The sequence below is a fragment of the Lepidochelys olivacea genome (assembly GCF_965140295.1).
Source record: "Lepidochelys olivacea isolate rLepOli2 genome assembly, chromosome: 2".
NCBI classification, from domain to species: Eukaryota; Metazoa; Chordata; order Testudines; family Cheloniidae; genus Lepidochelys; species Lepidochelys olivacea.
Genome location: NC_140412.1, coordinates 257,865,191 through 257,889,122, shown reverse-complemented (window position 1 = coordinate 257,889,122; position 23,932 = coordinate 257,865,191). Strand labels below are relative to the sequence as shown.

Sequence of the window (23,932 nt, the reverse complement as noted above, 5' to 3'; positions counted from 1 at the left end):
ACCCCTTACCCAGGCTTGAGCAGCCGCTCAGAGCGGTCGGTTCGGCACTCGTTTGATCGGGTCTGTGGTGCTGGCGGAGCAGAGGTGGCGGCCCCGGAGCCTTGAGCGACCGCCGCTCCCGGAGTGCGGCGATGGGGCTGGGCTCTAGCTCTGAGATCCCCGCCGGGGGCGCTGAGGGCTTTCATGTGCACGGGGTAAGGCTCGGGGGATCTGCCCCGGGGACCTGGGAGGGGGCCGGGATCTCGCACCGGGGAGGGGCCAGGGGGGACCCGGGATCTGGCCCCGGGGAGGGGCTAAGGGGGGGACTGGGACGGGACCCATCCCAAGGCGAGATCCTTGGGGGACTAGAGGAGCACGGTTCCGCCCTGGGGGTGATGGGCGGGGGGCACAGCCCCATCGAGGGGAGGGAGATCAGCGCTGTGACACGTCCCTCCCATTGTGCAGCCCCTGGGGCAGGGGTGAAGGAGATGAGGAGCCTCCCTGGCTTCGATGGTCGGGATCTTTGGGAAATGTCCCCGCTTCACCGCCCCCGAGGCTTCAGGGTCCGACCGCCCTGCCATGCAGTGCCCTTTTGGACATACGTTCTGTATCGGGAAGGCTCAGCCCCACATTTAGGGTTCATGGGGAATAAGCCCTGCCCCTGCGGGGGGACGATGGAAATACCCCAGGCAGGTTCCACCCCAAAATGCTACTGAGCATTAAACGTTGTCAGACTTTGCATACGTGTTAAATATTTGCCATGCTGGTGTCTCCTCCTCATCTTCCAACCCTCCACCTGTTCCGTTCTTCCTCTGGAAGTGCCAGGACACAGAGGAAGAGGAAGAACAGCATGACAATCATTTAACTCAATTTTAAGGCATCAGCTGGATGTTTGTACACCTTAAATTTATTGGAGTTAAAGGAGGGGTTTGGCCTGATCTTCCTATTTAACTCTCCTGGCAAAGTTAGGACATCTTAATTGTTTTGTGAAGCACCATACACATCTGTTGCTCTACATACCGAGGGGCAGTAACATCTCCCCATTATCCTTGCAATCAACTTCAATTATAAAAGGCTGGTTTTGCTTCCCTATAACTATGGATTGGAAAATAGACTTGGCCTGAAATTTGTTGGATTTACACTGAAAGCGAAGGAGAATGTTTACGTAAATTTTGATGAATGTTTTTCAAATGGTTTCTGAGTTACAGGTAATCTTAAAAATTACCTTGATATGAGCTTTGACTTTTGTCTGGTGATTTTTAACATTACAAAGATGCATCATTCTAGACAGGAATTAATCTCTGCTCAGACCATAAGATAATACATTTGGGGAGATTGGTTTCTCCCGGCAGTCCTTAACAATTATTTTGTATGGCATGTTTCAGAGTAACAGCCGTGTTAGTCTGTATTCGCAAAAAGAAAAGGCGTACTTGTGGCACCTTAGAGACTAACCAATTTATTGTATGCATCCGATGAAGTGAGCTGTAGCTCACGAAAGCTTATGCTCAAATAAATTGGTTAGTCTCTAAGGTGCCACAAGTACTCCTTTTCTTTTTGTATGGCATGATGCTGGCACATGGGTTGTTTTGAATGTGTGTCTTGGAGCATAGATGTCAGGCTAATTTGCATAACAATGCACCTGTCTTTTAACTATTGGTATATGGCAACCTCACAATATAAGAGTTCACATATTATTGCTACATGCTTCTTTACAGTTAATCAGCTGTTCATGTGTCTCAATAAAGAAGCTGTACAGTATCAATAGGAATAGGGTACAATTTTAGGCCAGTGCATCAATTATCTGTATGTAATCTGCTTTGCCTTTGTTCTCTGCTGTGTTTATGGAGTCTGGAGAGGCCTTGGCTCCTGAAGCACATTTCTGGATGGAATAACACACGTATATTTATTCAACCCCTCCTTATATGAGGAATAACGTGATTCTTATCCTCCTAATCTCAAACGTGTTTATCATTTATTAATTGTTAACAAAGTGCTGTCCCCTGTAGAGGAGACGAAAGCAGTCCCTACACCAAGAAACAAATAGAGCAGAACTTTCAATGTTGTTTTACCATCAAGAGCAGGTAAAGAGGAGGGCTCCTTACTGTGAATAGTCTGTGTTAGTGGCGACTGGTGTGTAGAGAGTGTTAAGGCACTGCCCCCAACAAAGTAGGCAAGTACACACTTTGTATTTTTTTAATTTATTTATACATGGATGTGTATGTGTACATGTGAATCACCAGCGTATTTAGTGACATACACATTCTCTCATACACATTTTATCTATAGAGTGACAGCGCAAGACTAAGTATGCTGCAATTCATATTTAACAGCAGGACGTTCTTGTGGCACAGGCAGAATTCCTCACCCCAAGCTGCAGGCTAGGTGAATGTAGCACATGCTAAAATGTCCCCACGCAGGGCTGGGGATGTCTAGGCCAGTGGTTCCTATCCTGCGCCGGACTCAGCTGCTAGTCCTGGCTGGACTGGGGTTGGTGAAGGAGTGCACTTCCCTGCACGGAGGGGCCACCCCTCAGACCACCCCCCAGAAACCTTCCCTGACTCTGCACCCCCCCCCCTTCTTGCCCCATCACTCCTCAGCCACAGGAGGGAGGGGTCACTATGGGAAGCTGCTCCCCCATCTGCCCAAATCCTGTGGATCTGGACCCCCCATTCCTAAATACACACACCCCTGCCAGGCCCCACCTCACACCTCCAGGCCCCCCCCTTTTTGAGCCCTACCACCATGCACCAGGCCCCCTTGTACCCAGACCACCCCCTGCTGAGTCCCCCGGCACCCTAATGAGCTACAACCAGCTGCACTCAGACCCCCACCCCACCAAGCCCCACTTCCCCAGCACCCAGACCCCTTGTAGAGCCCAATCCCCCCAGACCCCCTCCTACTGAGCTCCAGTCACCTTCACCGTGACACTCCCCCGCCCCGCAGAGTCCCATTGTCCGTGTACCTGGAACCCCACACTGAGCTTCCCACACCCAGATTGCCCCACACAGAACCCTCTCACCCCACACGTAGGTCCCCCCACACTAAGCCGCTCTACACTTGGATCCTGCTGGCCTAAGCCTGCTAGCTCACATGTAGTATTCCTGGCGCAGAGGGATAGGGCCCTGGGGTGTTTCTGAGGCAGGCCTGGCCTTTGCGCTGTGTCAGGATTGGGTACAGCTTCACTACCGAGTCCATGTCCCAAGGGTGCAGGGTGATCTCCCACCTCAGTGCAACCAGTGGCCTGTGCTACCTACTGCCATGCTGGAGCCTCCACATTTATTTATTGACAAATAAAATTTGCAGAATTTTAAAATATTGTGTGCAGAATTTATATTTTTTTGGTGCAGAATTCCCTCAGGAGTAAATAATGTACACAGTCCAATCACCAGCACAGACTTCATGGCCCGGGTGCGTCTAGTGGTACAACACAGGCATGGGGGCGGGGTGGAGGTCTTATCCAATCCTGGTCTTTCTGATGGGAAAGGACCCAGATGGGACTTCACCCTCCCCTCTCCTTCCATTGGAGAGGCTTGGGCTGACTGGGAACTCCCCCAGGCCCTGGTGCTGGGCCTGGCAGAGGGCGCTCACTGGAGGGTCAGTGCAGAGGGAGCCCAGACTAGGAAGGGGAATATGGGGGCCAAAACTGCTGGTGTGGAGCTGAAGCCAGATAGTGGGCCCCCCCACAGGGAGGAGGGGATGGGAATAGGATGGGCTCTGTAGGGTGGTCCCTGCTCTTCTGGGCCTCCCCCAGCTCCTCTAATGCCTAGATCTTCCTCCCAGCTCCTCCCTGCTGATCTGATAAATCACCCCACTGGCCCCAAAGTTCACCAGCCGCCACTGGTCTGTGTACTGATGTGACTGCTACTAGCTGGACATACAGAACTTTAGCAAAAAGACAGGCATGTATTTTACAACGGCACCTTTTTGACCCATAGATATTGTAGAGTTTTGTCATTGTGACAGGCTGAACAGTGCATCTTGAAATGTGTAAATTTCCATTTACGCACTTCTGTGCACATCTTAACGTTTACTGTACTGTTAAATAGCTAGCATATGACACCAGCTGAATGGGCCTTAATTGAAAGACTCCTTATACTGTATTTACAACTGAAACCCCTCATGCCCACTTCAGCAGAAAACAAACCCTGCCATTATTGTGAAGGCTTCTAGTTCCTCTGCTGTCATGGTGGCTAAAAGTGACATACCTTGGCTAATTATTGCATATTTGTAAGGCTGGGAACTACGCTTACGAAGTTTTACTGCATAATTGTGTTGCTGCTGTTTCTGGTATATGGCTACTGACAGCACGAGCAATGAATTAGATGCCAGGTAAATGATGTAGCCACTCTACCACAGCAGCATCCACCGGAAACATCAAGAATATACATCCACCGTCAAGACGTTAAAGAGGACGATCCATAACCAGATAGCTCGCTGTTTGTTCTTGAGCACCTCAGAGGCAGGATTGGGAGCCCAAAAAGCCCCAATGGTAAAAATGTAAGTTAAACTGCCTGTGACCACAACATATCCTGTTGTAACTGATGGATCTTTTGGTTCATGTGGGTGTTCATGAGGCATGAGAGAGCTGATCCACAGAGACTAGGGAATGCAGCTCTGAGTTGTCTATCTGCCAACAAATGTGCCATCAATTCAAAATATATGTTTCTAATGGCTTGCTTTTTTTAGTGACACTTATGCCAGTAAAAGCCCTGGTGTAGACTCACTTATCCCAGTTACATAAGGCGCTTTTATATCAGTACAGCTTATTTTGTTATACAGAACCGGAATAAGCTGTACCTTCTGAGTGGTATCACTGCATCTACTATGCTAGCAGAATTAAAGCTGAAAAACTTTTAAGTGTAGATGAGAGCAGTGGTTCTCAAACTTTTTTTTCCACAGACCACTTGAAAATTGCTGAGGGTCTCGGCAGACCACTTAATGATCTTTCCAAATGTTGTTTGTACCGTTAGCTAACTATTGTAAAGCACTTTGGATAAAAGCGCTATATAAAAAAAACCCTTAATAATAATAATAATCTTTTTTGTTCTACAAATAAAAGCACACGACTCATATTTTAATATCAGTTGTCTTGCCTTTGTAATGCGATGGATGTGCCCTCTCTCCCACACCACGGCAGCTCCTGAGCTGGGGCTGGGAAGGAGGGCCGTCTCTCCCCGGCAGCCGCAGCCCTGGAGCTGGGGAAATTCGCCTCTTTCTCTGGCCACTGCAGCCGTGCTCATCCCAAATTCCCCCCACCCCCTCCTCTCAACACTGCCCCCTCCCACCTACTCCCTATTCCCCCCAAGGCCACCACCTCACCTTACATGTGCACCTTCTCCAGGGTCCAGGCACCTAATTAGTGGAGCCATGCCTGCGCGTCTCCACTAATTAGGTGAGTGGCCCTTCATTCACTCTCGCGTGTGGCCGCCCAGGCGTGCACCTTAGAGGGAACTATCCTTGGACCACTTGAATGGAGCTCACGGACCACAGCTTGAGAACCTCTGGACTAGAGCTAAGTTTTACCTTAAGCAGCCTGGTAGTGTTTGTTTTAGGGAGGAAATAGAGCTATCATGGTTTCACAGGCCTTCGATGTAATGTAAAGTAAGGAGGGTGGCAGTTATTTTTGTTCCAGGGGAATTGTGACCTCACAATCAACAGGGCATGTGACTTATCTGTCTGTTTACTTTTCTGTTCACTTATAAGCAATATTGGCATGGCAACCTTGATATGGCACTGCATTTTTACCTTGAACTAATCATACATCTAAGTAGAAACATTTTTTCAATCTGATGTACCTATATATTCTAGGTTTTGATGCTGTGTTTAATGTCAATTTGTGCTCTTTTGTATCCTTGTCTGAACTGCATTTTGATAAATATTCTATACCGTTTTTGGTTTATATTATACATTTGTTTTGTTCTCTCACATGTACAGCTGTTGAAAATCAACACGCTGTGACTTCTTTCATGCTTTCATTAATATAGCTTACAGCAATTCATTAACTTCTGTGGGTCAGAACTTATAAGCACTTATGTATCCATGATAATCTCTTTATCCATAAAAGCGGCAAAGAGTCCTGTGGCACCTTATAGGCTAACAGACGTCTGTTAGTCTATAAGGTGCCACAGGACTCTTTGCCGCTTTTACAGATCCAGACTAACACGGCTACCCCTCTGATCTTTATCCATATGTTTCTAATCTAAAGCTGAATGAACATGACCTAATGACTTTCTTACTTTTTAATACGCACAAGCTATTAATTGCAAAAAAACTACTGAACATCAACTTATTCTGTGAAGTGTTCAGTGACCATGTACCACTCGTTCCTGTTTGCGGCACTTCTGCATACTGTACTGTTAACCCTTAAAGGGCCTGCTCTTGGTATCTGTAGAGGCTGGAGGAGTGGCTCTTAGGTGCTGATCCTGCAACCTGCTCCATGCAGACAAACCCCTGTTGAGAGCTCCCTTGCCTTCAGTGGGTCCCTGCATGGATCCAGTTGCAGAATCAGGGCCTTAGTTTGTAAGTTTCTTAGGGCAGGGTTTCTGTCATTTGTATGACATGTTACCCAACTGGAAAGCACCACAGACAGCTAACAGTACTTAAACATATTGATGTCGGTTATGCAGTTCTTAACATGTAGTTGTCCTAAGCACTGAGTGAGTGGAGATATCAATACTACAACAAGATTATTTCATTCATAGATGTTAAGGCCAAAAGGAATGTAGATCCTCTTGTCTGACCTGCTCAACACAAGCTAAAGAACTGGATTCATTTAGTAGTGTGTACACCACTGTATTCAGCACTTTGTTAACCATTTCACAGCAAACAGCAGATACACCAGGTACTTTCCAGCACTGGATAATGTTTCCTGAATGCACCTGGTACTATCTTCTCATTCCCTTGGTTTAAAGCAGAGGTGGGCAAACTATGGCCCCAGGGGCCGCATCTGGCCCTTCAGACACTCTAATATTGCCCCTGAGCTCCAGCTAGGGAGTGGGGTCAAGGGTTTGCCCTGCTCTAGCCAGGGTGTGGGGTCAGGGGCTTGCCCCACTCTGCACATGCCGGGGTTCCGCTCGGCTCCCAGAAGCAAAAGCTCGTGTCCCCCACCCCCACACACCTACATGTAGGGGCAGCCAGGGGGACTCCACACACTGTCCCTGCAGCTCCCATTAGCTGGCAACCACAGCCAATGGGAGCTGATGGGGCAGCACCTGCAGATGGGGCAGCGCGCACAGCCGCCTGGCTGCGCCTCCACATAGGAGCTGGAGGGAGGACATGCCGTTGCTTCTGGGAGCTGCTTGAGATAAGTGCCGCCCGGAGCCTACATCCTTGACCTCCTCCTACACCACTGCCCCAGTTCTGATCCCGCTCCCGCCCTCCAAACCCCTCGGTCCCAGCCCAGAGTACCCTCCTGTACCCCCAACCCCTCATTCCCAGCCCCACCCCAGAGCCCGCACCCCCAGTCGAAGCCTGCACCCCCTCCCACACCCCGACCCCCAATTTCGTGAGCATTCATGGCCCGCCATACAATTTTCGTATCCAGACGTGGCCCTCGGGCCAAAAAGTTTGCCCACCCCTGGATTAAAGTGTGCACCGTAGAAGAATGCTGGCCAGAATATACCTGCACTTTGTCAGCTGCAATGCCATTAAAGTTGCAGAAAATACAATGCTTCGGTTTCACCTGCTGAAGTTTAATTGACACCTGTTGTCTAGTAGGACTATTCCACAGATGGCCCATATGGGTGTCATGGCTCAAACAATTGAGGAAAGGGAATTCAAATTTCTGAGAACGCTTCCAAGGTCTCTTAAGTGGTGTCCCACATTTGGTTCAATCCTGAATGTATTTATTCATGAATCCAGTATTTATAACACTGTCACTTGGTGATATTTATTGTAGATTTTTCTTATTGTAATTTAAAATATGTAATTTTGCAGGTTCAAGAAAACTCTCCCGCTCAGCAGGCCGGGTTGGAACCTTTCTTTGACTTTATCATCACAATAGGACATACCAGGCTAGTAAGTGGCTAAAGACAAGTTATTTTCAAAGAAGAAATTAATTGTTTTATTTTAATTTTGTGCTCTTGAAAGGTGCTGGCCTATTTGGCTCTGGGAGATTGATGCTATCTTTAGTCAGAATGGCAGCCATGCAAGCTTCCCTACACTTTCTTGCCAGTGTGCCAAAACCCTGACCCAGAGGGATCAGCTGTGGGTGAAGTTATTTTGTGATCTGAAGGCTCATTCCATCCTTGGCCTTCATGCTTAGCGTGCCAACTGATGCAAATAGGTTTGCTTTTCACAGTGTGGACACATGTCCATGGGAAGCTAGATTGAGACCATCCAGCTCATTTCTTCTGAATTCATTAGTGTCTTCTGTAACACTGATGTGAATATCTCATACACCCTGAATCGCAGGGTGAAAATATTGTAAGAAATCTATGATCACCTTGGACTTCCCACTTCCCTCCAGGCTACATATTTTATGGCTGCCTGAAACTTGATGTCAGCAATAGGGATAGAACCTAAAAACTCCTGTTTTGAAAGAACAGATCTCTGTTGCCTTTTCTAACAGAGTGGTTTTGAGGTGCACCGTAGTGATAGGTGTGAAATCTTTCTTGCACTGGGAAGTAAATGAATGTGCTGATGCTGGAGGAGTTATCACTGTTCCTCCACTGAGCAATCCTCACTCGAGCAGAAGAGAAACCAACGAAAATGTTTGTGTATTTTTGCTAGAGTTGCGAACAGGAGAGGAACTGGGTGGTTTTGCCTGAATTATTTTGTCATGCTGTTTTTTATAGAAACCTCTATTTTTCCTAGTGACTGTCAGAAGAACTACATGAGGCAAACCCAGGCCTTAGTTAAGGCCTGATCAAACTCCTGTTGAAATCAGGGGACCCTTTCCTTTGACTTTAATGGGACTTGGATCAGGCTGTCAGATATTTCTAAAACAATGAAGAAAAATAACTTCTCAGGAGAGCCTCCTACTCTTGTTCCCTTCCCTATTTTATAGGACTCTGGCTCCATGGTGTGCGTATTTGGTGTCTATTGAGTCCTTCCACCCTGGGGTCTTTTTGAGATAGAGTTGTGGTTCATTGTACTATAAGTCCCATAAGTCACTAATGCTAACTGCCTCTGTAGTAAACTGTTTAACAAAGTCCCTACATTGTAAACCTGAGCCTACATAAAAGTTAAAATAACATTTAAAAATCTTCCCCATGTGACATTCTAGCTGTCCCCTTGGATCCTGTGTCGTCCAACTTCTATGCCTCTTGACTCCCTGAAGGACTGATAGAGTATCCTCTGGCATTTCCTCTAGCGTTTTTCTGGCACGAGATGAAAGTCCCGGTTTTTAGGTTGTTAGAACTCGACACTTGTTTGAACAAATGTAAACACTTGGTTACATATGAACATGAAAATGAATCATTAACAAGTGGGAAGCTGCCATGTGGCCAGTCTCATGCAGGGAGTGCAGTTCCTGTTTGAATGCCTGAGGAAAGAGGAGACTTTCAAAGCTGTGGTGGGGACAATTCTATTTTTAAAATCAGTTTTACCATTAAAATCAACAAATAAGTTTAAATAAATCCCTCACAATTTTGAAGATCCTTTGCTTTCTTGTATTCAGATAGAAGCTGAGGGGTTTTTTAAGTCTGTCTTACCTATATCAGACTGGATCTTCTATTGGAAGCTGTCAGTACAATGGCTGTTTCCAGTGAGGGGCAAGTACTGCATTAACCATGTGGAAATAGTGAAATTGTGGTAGATATTTCTAAAAACTGTTCTTAAAAAGCCCATCTGTTGTTCTATAGTAAACATTTAGCTAAGTTATAACTAGTCACTACTAATTTGTTTTAAGAATTCTACTTTAAGACTTGCAAAATGGTTGCATTAGTGAGGTAAAGAAAAAGATCAAGGTCACCATATAAAGTATTGCTATTTATTGTAATGTAGACATAGTTCAGAACTAGTATAATTGACCAAAATTGTTATAACAGCATTATAAAAGAAGGGGGTGGCGGGAGTGATACTGATGGATGTGAGTAGTGAATAACCTTACCCAGGATTAGAATCGGTTACACTAGTTCATGCATCCAAACAAAGTAGTGCTGATGGAGTTGTTATGGAGGGTAGAAGTTAGGTCCCCACCTTTGTTGGTTCTAGATATTGAAAATCTGCCTCTTCATTGATGTTTTTGCATTCCAGATCCAGCTACACACTGTCAGAAACAAATCTTTCCTTTCCTGTGTTTCACAGAATAAAGAAAACACCATGTTGAAAGATCTGCTGAAGGCAAATGCCGAGAAGGCAGTGAAGCTGGAGGTGTACAACATCAAAGCGATGAAAGTGCGCGAGGTGGAGGTGATCCCTAGCAACATGTGGGGAGGACAAGGGCTTCTCGGAGCCAGTGTGAGGTTCTGCACTTTCCAAGGAGCCAATGAACACGTGTGGCATGTTCTGGTGAGCAAGAGAAACATCTGTGTACTCAGGCTGTGTGCTTTAGCTTAGTAAAAATGGTTACTAACCTGTTCTGTCACTTGTCCTTCGAGATGTGTTGTGCATGTCCCTTCCACGTCAGGTGTGCGCACGCCCAGAGCACCAGTGTAGGCCAGCACGGGTACACTGGGCACACACGTGCTTGAAGTGGCATGGATATGTGCACTCATTTGAAAAACTTACTTTATGAAAACAATTCAGCATATAAACTTGGTACCTTAATGCAGCAGTTCCCAGATGCTATTAATGTTTGAAGTACCTCATGCATATTTCTCCTTTTTGTGCATATTTATTTGAGGCCTTAATAGACTTAAGTATTTATGGACTCAGAATAAAATAAGTTTTTTGAATTTGGCTGGTGGAGTTTTGCCTGGGGGAGTTAGAAGAGAAGGGAATCTGGTTGGGAAAATCTTGGTGGGAAGGTTAGAGGACGTGATATTTAAAGCAGGGTGGGAATTTTTCAACTAAACTGGTTTTCATCAGAAAATGCTGATTTGAAACTGGAACATGCCAGCTTTAAGAGACATGGATTCAAGTCCTTGCTGTGCCTGCTTCGGAACGAACGCACGAACGTGCGCGCTCACACGCCCCTTTTCCCCAGGTGGAAAAATTTATGTCTCCATTTTGTCCTGATGCAGAAGTTTCATGAGCCATAAAAACCGTTTCCTGCATGGGGGTGGGGATTAACTTGTGCACCAGGCAGCTCCAATTCGTAATCTCATAGAAGATTAGGATTGGAAGAGACCTCAGGAGGTCATCTAGTCCAACCTCCTGCTCAAAGCAGGACCAACTCACCCTTGTTGCCAGTGCCCTTCCCGTTTCCTCTGAGCCAGGGGACTACTCCCACTGAAACCCCCTTGCCTCTGGAGAGTCTTTCTCACAGGACTCTTCCTGCCTCGGCCCCTGGACTCACAACTCTTTCCTCTTGATTAAGGGATTCCTCAGCCCTTTCATGGGTCTGTGCCATGATTTAAGCAGGTTTCGCCAGCCCAGACCACCAGAATCCAAGTTCTTGCTCCATTCTCTTTCACACAATGCACAATTAACTTGTGGAACTCATTGCCATGAGATGTTGTGATGGACAAAAGTGTAACTGGGTTCAAAAAAGTCCTCCATAAAATTACCTAGTACAGGTCCATTAATGGCTATTAGGATGGTCAGGGATGCAACCCCATGCTTCCAGGTGACCCTAAATCTGTTTGCTAGAAGACAGGGGTGGATCACTCTTAACTGCCCTGTGTGTACACTCTCCCTGAAACTCTTGTACTGGCTACTGTCAGAAGGCAGGATACTAGGCTAGATGGACCATTGGTCTGACTCAGTATAGCAATTCTTATGTTCTGATTCCATGGAGCCTCCCTTGATCCTTGGACTCACACACTTCTTCTCCTTGGTTCCAGGGCTCCTCAGCCCTCCTTCCTGGGGCTGGGCTGTAATTCAGGCAGGCTTCCCCAGCCCACCAGTCTCTGTTCTAGTTTACACCGCAGGGAACCTCTCTCCTGACTTGATACTCCCCTGTAATTCCTTTTCCAGTCTGTCTTTGTTTCCTGGGAGTCACCTATCAGCTGGGTTTTATCCTTTTAAGGAGTTAGCTACCTGATTAACACCAGCTAGCCTACTGCTCCATTGAATTCCTGTTTCCTTAAAGGGGCCATGCTATAGAACACAGATTGGTCAGCTCTAGGTCCCAGAGCCTCTTAAAGGAGAGACACTGTAAGAGGGCAGTCTATCAGTTCCTACAAGTTCATGTACCACAGTTTAAAGAACCTTTGCCTTAAAGCTTTCTGCAAGACACTGACATAGTCCGGTTCCCTCCTCACATCAATGGAGTTAATTTCCTGATGGCAAATCCCTGGAATTGCTTTAAAGCAGTGATATCATTTCTCATTTACTTTCAGATAAAACGTGCCACTTTGATTTCTAGGGGCCTAGTGAATGCTTGTTCTGATAAATGTTAGGAGCTTCTTCATGAGCATTCTCTGGATGGGAATGTGAGTGTCATTGTCAACCTGAAAGATGCAGTAAAATATGCTCACGACCATACGACTATCGTTAGGAGAGTGAAGCCTCGAGATGATGGAGTTGCCAATTAGTGTCTTAGTACTCCCGATACATGGAGCATTTAATTTACTGTTCATTTTTGCATGCCAAAGCAGTAACACCATTGAAGTCAGCTAAGAGAAGAACAGGAAGTGTCCTAAGGATTTGCCTATGCAAATATAATTTTTCAGTAAAGGGACTTCTTTTGAGCTCGGGATCACGAATGTAGGCAGTTATTAATGTCTTAGCCCCAGATCCTCTTTCTGGATGCTGAACTTTATTGGCAGGTAAAGAATTCCTGGCAAAGTAAATGCATTCCAGTTGGATTGGTCTCTTTAGCTTGACTGATCTTCATTAAAATAATATGGAGATGGAAGAGCACAGAAAAGCTTTATTTTTAAAGTAAATGTTAATATTGGTTTAGGGAGTAGGCCAAAAGAGACTGGGAAGGGTCCCCAGCAAAAGCTAGTTTCATCTCATAATCTTTGACTTCTCTTGGTGAGATGTCTGTTGAGGGTTTGCAAGAGATTGCACTTGGATTAAAACAAGGATTGGGTTGTGAACTGGTGAAATTTAAGTTTGGTCTTTATTTATGAATCTTGAGTACTCAGGAGTACAAAGAACTACTCAAATGCAGCGTTCTCAGATATTTTTCTAATCTAAACACAAATCATTTTACCTTGCATTTTTCTTGAGTTAAATTTTTCACTCTCTAATTGTTGGACAGTTTATTCAGCTGTGAATGCAGGTGACCTGAATCATTCCTTTACAGGACGTAGAACCCGCTTCCCCTGCAGCTCTAGCTGGTCTGCAGCCCCACACGGACTACATTGTTGGATCAGATCAGATACTTCAGGAGGTAGAACATAGTTTTCCTTTTTTTTTATTTAACTATTGCAGTTTTTTGTGTATGCTGCGAAGTATGAATTGTAACTGCTTTAATTGGGTATACATCCCCCAAATTTACGTAGCTCCGGGAGGAGGCAATGATAGCCACCTCTTTATGACCAACTTAGTCATTACCTCTTTATACCAGACAATGAAATTAGCTGCCTTTCAAGATCAAATGTCACCAGCAATTTAGTAGTCGTCTTTAATCCTTTGGAGTAGTGAATGTGATCGTTCTCTTCGTTGAAAGCTGCTTATATCTGTAAAGTGGGGAGCTGGGATAAAATAACATATTTTAAGGGCTAACACACTATCTTTGTTTGATCAGTCAGAGGATTTCTTCTCACTGATTGAATCCCATGAGGGGAAGCCATTGAAGCTGATGGTGTATAACACGGAAACCGATTCCTGCCGAGAGGTATTCGTCACTCCCAATGGAGCCTGGGGTGGAGAAGGAAGGTATTGATTTGTGATTAGTCTTTGCCTGATTATAGGGTATGTTTTGTAAATAAATTCTTCTGTAAAATAACATCACCAGTTATTATAGCTTTCCACTTTTCAGTTGAGTCTTATTTTCCTCAACATTCTCACATAAAATTTCTCTGCTCTGAGGTTTTAAATAATGGAGAGCAGCTGTGGAGTGTGAATTTGGCATAATGTAGGTCTAATCCTGCTCCCATAGAAGCCAATGATAAAATTCCCATTGACTTCAGTAGTAGCAGGAGTGGACCCTTTATGCCCTGCAATAGTGTCTCTCATTTGGAATTAATTTGGGGTTTTTCCTGCATTTTGTAAGGATGGTGTAAATGAAGCTCTTGAAGTTTTTGAGTCACACAAGGCTAAAGCTGAACTGCGAAATACTTCATGGCCTCAGTATTGCTACAGTTAGGTTTGGTCTACACTACATAGTAATTTGGGTATAACTATATCGCCCCGGTTGGTGTGAAAAATCCACATCCTGAGGGACACAGTTATACCAACCGTAACCCCCTGAGTAGACAGTGCTATGTTGGCAGGAGAGCATCTCCCGCTGACATAGCTACTGCCTCTTGCAGAGGTGGAGTTATTAATCCGACAGGAGACCTCTCTCCCATCTGCTCAGAGTGTCTTTGTTACCCGGGGTTCTTTCAACCCAAAGCTCTTGGTAACATTTACTCTGTGCGAGGTGGTGTCAGAAAATAAATCAGGGGAGACATGGCTGTCCGACTGATAGATGGCTGGCACAAACAGGACAACACAAGAGTGCCTTCACTTAAAGCTAAACTTTACTTAGTTTCAAGCACTTACACAAAACACCCCAACCCTTGATAATTACCAAAGCTGAGCGTGGCTCTCAAGTGACACAGCGGTAGACTTCCGTCTGCCAAATCTTCCATCTGCTGATGGGGACTGCAAGATGTATCCAGAAGGAGAGTCCAAAAAGAATCCAACTACCTCAAACTTTTCCCCTTATTTATACATTAGTAATAGAATGACACGTCCCTTAAAGAAAACTTGTTAAGTAAGCAGTTTCAATGGTCAAGCAAGAGGTTCCTTCTGATTATCGATTAACCAGGTGTGGGTTTTTCCAGAGTTTGCAGCCTTGAGGCCCCAATATATGTTCCTGGGGCACATCCTGCTCTTCTAAATAGCATGTATCAGCAATTTCAACACAGTTCTTATCAGGAAGGACGAGGGGTCAAGCTGCCCTTTCTGTGGCACCCAAAGACCCCCTCCCCTCCTGCCTTGGTTAAGCTAAGCCTGCTGACTTGGCCAATCTACAGCCTGCTGACTTGGCTGCTTTTAGAAATAAGCCATAGTGGTTTCAGGCACTTTACTGGTTTGCAGACATCTCCCCGTACATCTTCACCAGATGTGCTACAACAGTGCAGCTGCGCCAATGTAAGTTTGTAGTGTGGATCTGGCCTTAATCATGACTACAATTCCTGCAATGCCATATTTCTTCCCATAGGTCAAGAAAACTAAATTTCTACCAGGCTTCTGCTTAGAGATTCCTAACTTAAAACACTTACAGAGTTAGCTGCAGAAAAGTACACTATAGTCTGTCAGGTTTCTTGTACTTTGCTTTTGTTGTGCAGTTTAGGATGTGGTATTGGATATGGCTATTTGCATAGAATTCCAACACAGCCTGTTATGCCAAAGAAGCAGCAAGAGGAAATCAAACCACCTTCACCTTTGCCGTCGGAAGACAGATCCCCTGTGCCATCTACAAATGGCTACATAGAGGTATGTAAGAAATTTGTTCATATCTGCAGGGTACCTTTTGAGGTTATTTTGGGGTTTTTATGAATGTCTAACAGGTGAGGTTCCATGAGCTAAGGGCTTGAGTAAAAGTGGGCTTGGTGAAGGCCAAGCCAAATGAGAGGTGATACTGCTAGAATGGGGGATATGACAACAGAGGAGATTTCATCGAGCTGTGCCTTTTATCACTCAAGATTGCAAGCTGAGATCCTCTTGGATTCACCGTACTATGAATACTTCATGTTTCATCTGCAGTTGGTGAAGAGGTTGCGAGCTTTCTTTATGGGTATAAACATAACCAGTTATCCATCTAACTGAGGCTAATGTGCTTCACATGGGTCTACCCCTGAAGACCATTCTGTCAGAAATTTCAGCCCACTTAGCAATGCTTCTTGTGTGCTACATATTATACCTGTTCTCCAGAGAATACACTGGCTTCCAGTTGGTTTCTAAACGCACTCCAAGGTGCTGATCATGATTATTTAATGCCCTTTATGGTTTTGGGGCATGTTGGAACCCATCTCTCTCCTCTTTTATCACTCAGCAGTTAGAGCTGCTGGGATGCTCAAGCTGGCACCCCCTGAATTTGTATTTTTGGGAACAGCGGGGCAGAGCATTCACAGTGACAAGCCTTTGTCAGATTGACTAGAGATGGTATGAACGGGATACTTATCTGTTATTTTAGGCTCCATTGTTGGCACCTAATTCCCAAAGGGACAGCTCTGAAGAAGTTATGAACTTGGATGAATCCACAGGTCAAGAAATGAATATGTATTCAATGGAAAACGCACTTCTCCCTCCTCCTCCCCCTCCTGTCCAGAGAGTTATGGATCCAGGTAAGCACTTCAGTTATTCATCTTCAGAACATACAGTTAAATTTGTGATTGCAGTTTAATTCTCACTTCCCCTAGCCACCAGTCCACCATTTTTTATTTAAATATAGAATAAGTGTGGCTTTTGATGTTCTTACTCGAAATCTGGCAGAACTTTAACACTCAGGTGTTGATTATGGGCCTGATCCAAAATCCACTGAAATCAATGGGAGTTTCTGCATTGACTTCAGTGGACTTTGGAGCAAGCCCTATATCAGAATGGTATCTTCTGTGAATTCTTTCTTGGTGCTCTAATAGCTCTATTGCTTGCAATTACTGGGGCTGGGGGGAGAGGTGGGGGAGAGAGGTATGGAGGGAAGAAATCCACTGATTCCAGGAATTTGGGTATCATTTTTCTTGATGGTCTAGAGTTTCATACTGTGTTTAAAGCAACACTGTTGATTCCTCCTTCAGGTTTTCTAGATGAGTCTGGTGTTTCATTTCCTGAAATTGTTGACTTAATGAAAATGCCTAACTTACCTTCCTCTGCCCCCTTCAACATGTCAGCTGCAGAATCTTTAGCGGGGACTGAAAGTTTAATACCTAATGATGGAACTACTACTTACTTTGGTGAGTTTGTTTAACGTTGTTAGCCTGTTGGCTTGGTATTGGTGACAACTCAGTTGATTGTGGGGTTCATGACTGAACTACAGAGTCATGCTTTTGGGGATGTGTTGTATATTATTCATAGGAAAACCTCCTGCTAGTTGAAAAATCATACAGAAAGCACAGCTAAAATGAGACGGAGGTAGAATTAGGATTTAAAAGGCAAGGAAAATGGTAGCCAAGAATGAATGGGTTAGCTAAAGCTAATGGATTCCAAATTTGATAAGGCCAATGTCATAAGGTTTTTTATTTTTGTTTTTTAATATCCGGAATATGGTTTGCTCTTTGAGATATTTATGTGCAGAATGTGGTAAATGTGAGGATCCCCATTCAAGCGCTTAGGTCCTCCAGATGCAAGAATGAACATACAGATCTTGTAAATTTTGCTGCAAGGAGATTTTCATACTATGCAGCCCAGTTTTCACAGAGCTGGAAAACTGATGTTTTAGCAAGGCTGCTGTCTATTTATAATAGAAAATGTAACTCAAAATATTCAGGAGTATTTCACTTTTTATTTTAAAGGAAAATTTCTTTGTAGGAAGACACTGTTCCCTTTTTTAAGGTGGGGTGGAACATTCCAAGAATAAAGACAATATTTTAGCTTACAAAAACAAAATTGGGCCCTTTGTAGTGAGGCTGAAATGTCAAAAAAGTAAACTAAAATATTTAATTTAGCTCGTCTTCTAATCCTAAAATATTGAGATGTACTTTCTGAGTGTCTGAATTTCAGAAATACGAGCATTCTCAGCTCACTTGTCTTTCATGGGAGTTGTGGGTGCTAAACATCTGAACACAAAAAGCTGTTGATTTGTAAAGGATGATGATAAAGCTTTAGAAGAATCATTAAGCAATCCTTGTATATTACCTTGGTGCCGAGGAGTTCTAGTCATAGATCAGGAACCCACTGTATTGCTCTGTATTAGAGTAGTCCGTCAGCTGCATCGCACCCAAGCTTATGCTATAGAAATACAGCCACACAATTAGTCTCTGCTAGGTGTCTGACAAGTTTTGGTTTGTTTGTTTAACTTACTCTTTTATTTTCTCAGAGCATGCCACGGCTTCAGTCTCTGCAGATCTAACCACGTACGCTGAGGGCTCAGTTACACAGTCGGACCATTTAATGCCTTCACTGTCCCCTTTACCATCCTTTGCTCTTCCTAATGATATTTCTTCAAAGTCAACACTAAGAACAGATTCTGATTCTCAAGAAACTGAACTACTTGAGAGCTCACCACCCACTAACCCATTGAAACTTGACAGCGATGAAAAGACACATGAACTGAAAGAAGCTATACAAGACTAGCACTAAAAGGACACTTCCTTATGTCATCAATCTGCAGTCTGCCATATGCTGTCATGCTACATCTCAAATGTTGACTTTTTGATCTCTAGAGATAATTACAATTATTCTATTTTGTTAGCATAGGCAATGCTGTAAGAGTATACAGGTCCCGTACGCAGCACTTGTTCTCTTGTTATCTCTTCTCAGCATTGTTTGATAGATGGAACTTATTTAAATGTTATGCAAACTCAGATTAGTCTATTGATCATGCATCTATTTGTCTATTCAATTTTTAAAAATTGATATTTTTTTGAAAGATCTGCTGGAGATTGGAAAAACTCACTAATTTTTCTTCTATTAACAAGCATTATTACAATTTGTTTTTAATTTGTTGATCCAAAGGCATAATTGCCTTATGTAAAGATTAAGCTACATTTTAATGACTATTTCCCTGGTATCTTTTACAGTGTTTAAGAAAAATGCTAGTCATAATTTTGACTTCCCGGAAAACAATTTTTACATCTTGACCAAATTTTCCTGAACACGTACAAACGTATTTGTAGATCATGTAGTTCCAAAATAAACTGTTTTATACAGACTTCTTAATTAACATGAAAGTAATGCAAACTTTATATATTGGAACTGACTAAGTGTTCCACTGCCTTTCATTTAGGGAGTCAATGGGAGTAAATTTACTGGTTGCCATAAAGTTATTTTTGCAGGAAATAGTGCACATTAGATAGTGCAACATATACTGGGTGATACAGAACTGCAAGTGGCTGTGATTGGCATTCAATAGATTGTTCATTGGTCTGGATCGTGGTCTTTTACAAAGAACTTTTTTAAATGAAGTTGTAAGGGAAATGTTTTTGTGGAGTTAAAAATTAACTAAGTTGATTTCTGTTTAATCAGACTATGGTTTTAAGATGAAGCATGTGGTTTGATTCTGGGATGACTAAAATTTTAAATGAATATTCTGTTAGAGGTAATGGGCTGACAGTGAATAGCCTTGGTACTGGTTTTTATTAATCTATTGTGTATTTTCCCATTTCTTAACGATTTTAGATATAAATCTATAGGTTTAAAACAGTGGAATAGAATATGTAGTGTAATGATCTGTACTGCTTTTATAGATTTGTTTTGTTTTCAAACACTTCCTATATTTTTAAACACTTATTTTACTTTATGAATATTTGCTATTACTGTTCAGCCAATTGTCAAGCTACCAGCATGGGATCCTTCTCATTACTTAGGTGGCAACTCCTTTGACGTTTTTAAGTACAATGCAGTGGTTCCAGTCTTCTTCTCATACAGGTGTTGATCAGGAATAACTTCACTGTGGTCATTTATGCTGATGTAAATCCAATATATATGAAGAGAATGAGGTCCAGTGAGGTCTAAAATGCATCCTAGTTGGAAAACGGTTTGTAGCAATGGAAAATGTTAACTGGCATTTTTCCACCATCCTACATAAGATATTGTATATTTCATAGGCTTCAGTATATTTAGGATAATGTCTTTGAGCCAGGCTGTCTTAGTCAGATGGCTTTGTCTGTAGTCCTCACATGTAGTAATCAGGATTTAGAAGAGTGTTGTAGATGAAGCCACAACACAAGGAGGCAGATTCTGAGCTGGTGTGGGTTGTCATAGCCACAATGGAGCTATGACAGCTTGCATCAGCTGAAGGTCTTCTGCAAGGTCCCTTAGATCACTGTGCAATTTCTTATTAAACTCTTGTTTGACAGGACATATGGTATCTGTATAAACAGGATGGCCAACATATTTTTACCCTTTATAGAGAAGAATATATCAAGCATTAAGTACAGGGGATTTGCAATTAAAATGATTGCAGTTACAGTTTGAGATGATAGTAATTTGTTTCTCACTACATTATATTAGCAGAATACTGTATGTGCAAAGTGAAAGCTCACATGAGTGAATATTCAATGTTCATAAAGAAGAGATCATACAACTTAAGCTACTGGTCAATTTATTTTTCTTGTTCAGTCCTTCTGTTTTCAGAGCATGGTGAAAGAACTAGCCACCCTTATGTAAAGGAGGATCTAGTTAGGCAAGCATCATATTCTCATTAACAGGTTGTAGTTTTTTTTTGTTTTTTTTTTAAGCTAATGGCAGTTCAGCTAAAGGAGTGGTGGGGATTTAAGGTCCTTCACAAACCTGGAGCTACTGTTTAGCACCCAGATATAGAAAGAGGCCCCTTTTTAAGAATTCCAAAACAGAACAGGAAATATCAACCCCAATCTTAAATTTCAAATGTAACAGTAATAAATAGCTTAGCTACTTATATGGTGTTTTGGGTGTTCACAGCATTTAACATTAGCTAACCTAGGATTGGTTGAAAAACAGAATTTAAACTTTTTGTGATAATTACAAAGATCTTGTCATTCTTCTCATTTTTGATGAAAAATTATCTAAAATGTGAATTTTGAAAATTTCTGACCTACTCCAAACTTTTCTTTGACTGTAGAGGACTGTAGCCCCTAGCATTCTGAATGACTGATTATCTTAGCCCCTGCCTCAGGCACTTCATCTGTAAGAATTTGTGGGTTGAAGCTACATTCACTGTTTGTAAAGCACTTATGCTGAAAGATCTGATGTGAAGTCTTGTTTTTGTGATTTCCTTATAACAGGTAAGCTGTGAATTATGTTCTTGAGAACAGCTGAACACCATTTAGACTGCTAACATTCGTGCAAGATAAATTAAATTGATATTTGTGAATATGACTTCAAAATTTTAACTCTTCCAGCATAGAAGAATTTAATTTGAGAAACAAGAACCTAAGTTCCTCTGACCTTAATACTTGGAAACTTCCTTAAGGTACACAAAGATGGAAGCATGGCTTAGCAGTCTAAGTATCAAGTTTGAAAAATACTATATTGTTGCTCTATCAAGTCCCAAGAGCACGTGGTCTGTCAGATAGAAGATGTGTCCGCCTGGCTAATACAAATGCTGGAGCTAGTAGGATGTGCTAGCTGGGGGCGTCTCTAGTGCTCTTTTCTGTAACAGTAGAAGAGTTCCTTGCCAAACATTTACTCATCCCACTGCCCTGCCCGGCAGGATTACCATGCTGAAAAACACCTGGACAGGACTTGACATAGAATCATAGGGTTAGAAGGGACCACAAGGGTTGTCTAGCCTAACCCTCTGCCAAGATGCAGGATTTGTTATGTCTAAGCCGTCCAAGACAGCTGGCTATCCAGCCTCTTTTTGAAAACCTCCAGTGAAGGAGCTTCCATAACCTCCCTAGGCAGTCTGTTCCATTGTCCTACTGTTCTTACAGTTAGATTAAATCTCAGAAAAAACTTCCTAAATCTGCTATTGTATCTTGTCCTGTCCTCTGTGGCAAAAGAGAACATTTTTTCTCCATCTTTCTTATGGCAGCCTTTCAAGTATTTGAAGACCGATATCATGCCCCCTTAACCTCCTCTTTTTCAAACTAAACATATCCAGTTCCTTCAGCCTTTTCTCATATGGTTCACATTCCATCCCTTTGATCATCTTGTTGTTCATCTCTGGATTCTTTCCAGTTTCTCTACATCCTTCCTATACAGTGGTGACCAAAATTGAACACAGTACTTCGGCTGAAGTCTAACCAGCACCAAGTAGAACAGTACTATCACCTCCTCTGACTTGCATGCTCTACCTCTGTTAATGCAACTCAAAATTACATTTGCTTTTTTTGCAATAGCATCGGATAATTGACTCATGTTGAGGCTGTGATCCACCACAACTCCCAGATCCTTCTCAGCAGTGCTGCTGCCAAGCCAGTTATCCCCCATTCTGTATTTGTGCATTTGGTTTTTCCTCCCTAAGTTTAGTACCTTTGTCATAAATATAAAGGGAAGGGTAAACACCTTTAAATCCCTCCTGGCTAGAGGAAAAACCCTTTCACTTGTAAAGGGTTAAGAAGCTAGGATAACCTTGCTGGCACCTGACCAAAATGACCAATGAGGAGACAAGATACTTTCAAAGCTGGGGGGGGACAAGAAACAAACGTTCTCTCTGTCTGTGTGATGCTCTTGCCGGGAACAGAAAAGGAATGGAGTCTTAGAACTTAGTAAGTAATCTAGCTAGATATGCATTAGATTTCTGTTTTGTTTAAATGGCTGGTAAAATAGCTGTGCTGAATGGAATGTATATTCCTGTTTTTGTGTCTTTTTGTAACTTAAGGTTTTGCCTAGAGGGATTCTCTATGTTTTGAATCTGATTACCCTGTAAGGTATTTACCATCCTGATTTTACAGAGGTGATTCTTTTATTTCAATTAAAATTCTTCTTTTAAGAACCTGATTGCTTTTTCATTGTTCTTAAAAAGAAAAGGAGTACTTGTGGCACCTTAGAGACTAACCAATTTATTTGAGCATAAGCTTTTGTGTGAGCTGTAGCTCACGAAAGCTTATGCTCAAATAAATTGGTTAGTCTCTAAGGTGTCACAAGTACTCCTTTTCTTTTTGCGAATACAGACTAACATGGCTGTTTCTCTGAAACCTGTCATTGTTCTTAAGATCCAAGGGTTTGAGTCTGTGTTCACTTCAATGCAAATTGGTAAGGATTTTTATCAAGCCTTCCCCAGGAAAGGGGATGTAGGGTTTGGGAGGATTTTGGGGGGAAAGACACTTCCAAGCAAGCTCTTTCCCTGTTATATATTTGTTAGATGCTTGGTGGTGGCAGCAATAAAGTCCAAAGGCAAAAGGTAAAATAGTTTGTACCTTAGGGAAGTTTTAACCTAAGCTGGTAAAAATAAGCTTAGGGGGCTTTTCATACAGGTCCCCACATCTGTACCCTAGAGTTCAGAGTGGGGAAGGAACCTTGACAACCTTACATTTGTCTTTGTTGAATTTCACTTTGTTGTCTATAGCCCAGTTCTCCAATTTATCTTTGAATTTTCATTGTATCCTCCAAAGTGTTTGCAAACACCCCCCACCCCAGCTTTGTGTCATTTGCAGATTTGATCGGTATGCGCTCTCTTCCTACATACATATCATTAATAAAGATGTTAAATAATACCAGACGCAGAACAGACCCCTGTAGAATCCCACTTGAGACCCCTTTCCAATCTGACGTCATTCCATTAATAGTTACACTGTGTGCAGTTGTTTAACCAATTATATTTCCACATTTGTGAAATGTCTGGGGAAACCACAGAATCCAAATATATAGTGTGAGATGTAACCAAAACACCTCTTTTATTGTACTCCATTACTACTTGCCCAGACTACATGTCATTAGGACGGAAGAATCCAATGCACCGCTACAGACTAGGGACCGAATGGCTTGGCAGCAGTTCTGCGGAGAAGGATCTGGGGTGACAGTGGACGAGAAGCTGGATATGAGTCAACAGTGTGCCCTTGTTGCCAAGAAGGCCAATGGCATTTTGGGATGTATAAGTAGGGGCATAGCCAGCAGATCGAGGGACGTGATCGTTCCCCTCTGTTCATCTGGAGTACTGTGTCCAGTTTTGGGCCCCACACTACAAGAAGGATGTGGAAAAATTGGAGAGAGTTCAGCGAAGGGC

The 23,932-nt window shown here is 43.1% G+C and overlaps 1 protein-coding gene across 2 annotated transcripts; it reads left to right on the top strand.

The window, feature by feature from the left end:
- The first annotated feature begins 36 nt into the window (after window positions 1-36).
- GORASP1 (golgi reassembly stacking protein 1) lies at window positions 37-20,373 on the top strand. 2 transcript variants are annotated; one of them, XM_084620251.1, is made up of 9 exons: window positions 37-194; window positions 7,915-7,995; window positions 10,228-10,431; window positions 13,280-13,366; window positions 13,724-13,854; window positions 15,474-15,621; window positions 16,322-16,472; window positions 16,923-17,078; window positions 18,161-20,373. In XM_084620251.1, the coding sequence occupies exons 1-9, from the start codon at window positions 132-134 to the stop codon at window positions 18,415-18,417; spliced, it is 1,278 nt and encodes a 425-aa protein (XP_084476377.1). In that variant the 5' UTR covers window positions 37-131; the 3' UTR covers window positions 18,418-20,373. The 2 variants fall into 2 exon arrangements, with proteins under 2 accessions (XP_084476377.1, XP_084476378.1); XM_084620252.1 differs by lacking the exons at window positions 37-194; window positions 7,915-7,995 and adding an exon at window positions 9,432-9,493.
- The last annotated feature ends 3,559 nt before the right edge of the window (window positions 20,374-23,932 follow it).

Bases quoted from the DNA above. Each gene is read 5' to 3' on its own strand.
- GORASP1 (XM_084620251.1), top strand. From the start codon at position 132: ATGGGGCTGGGCTCTAGCTCTGAGATCCCCGCCGGGGGCGCTGAGGGC. The intron at 13,367-13,723 runs GTAGAACATAGT...TTGTTTGATCAG, and splicing joins CAGATCAGATACTTCAGGAG to TCAGAGGATTTCTTCTCACT. The intron at 13,855-15,473 runs GTATTGATTTGT...TTTGTTGTGCAG, and splicing joins GCCTGGGGTGGAGAAGGAAG to TTTAGGATGTGGTATTGGAT.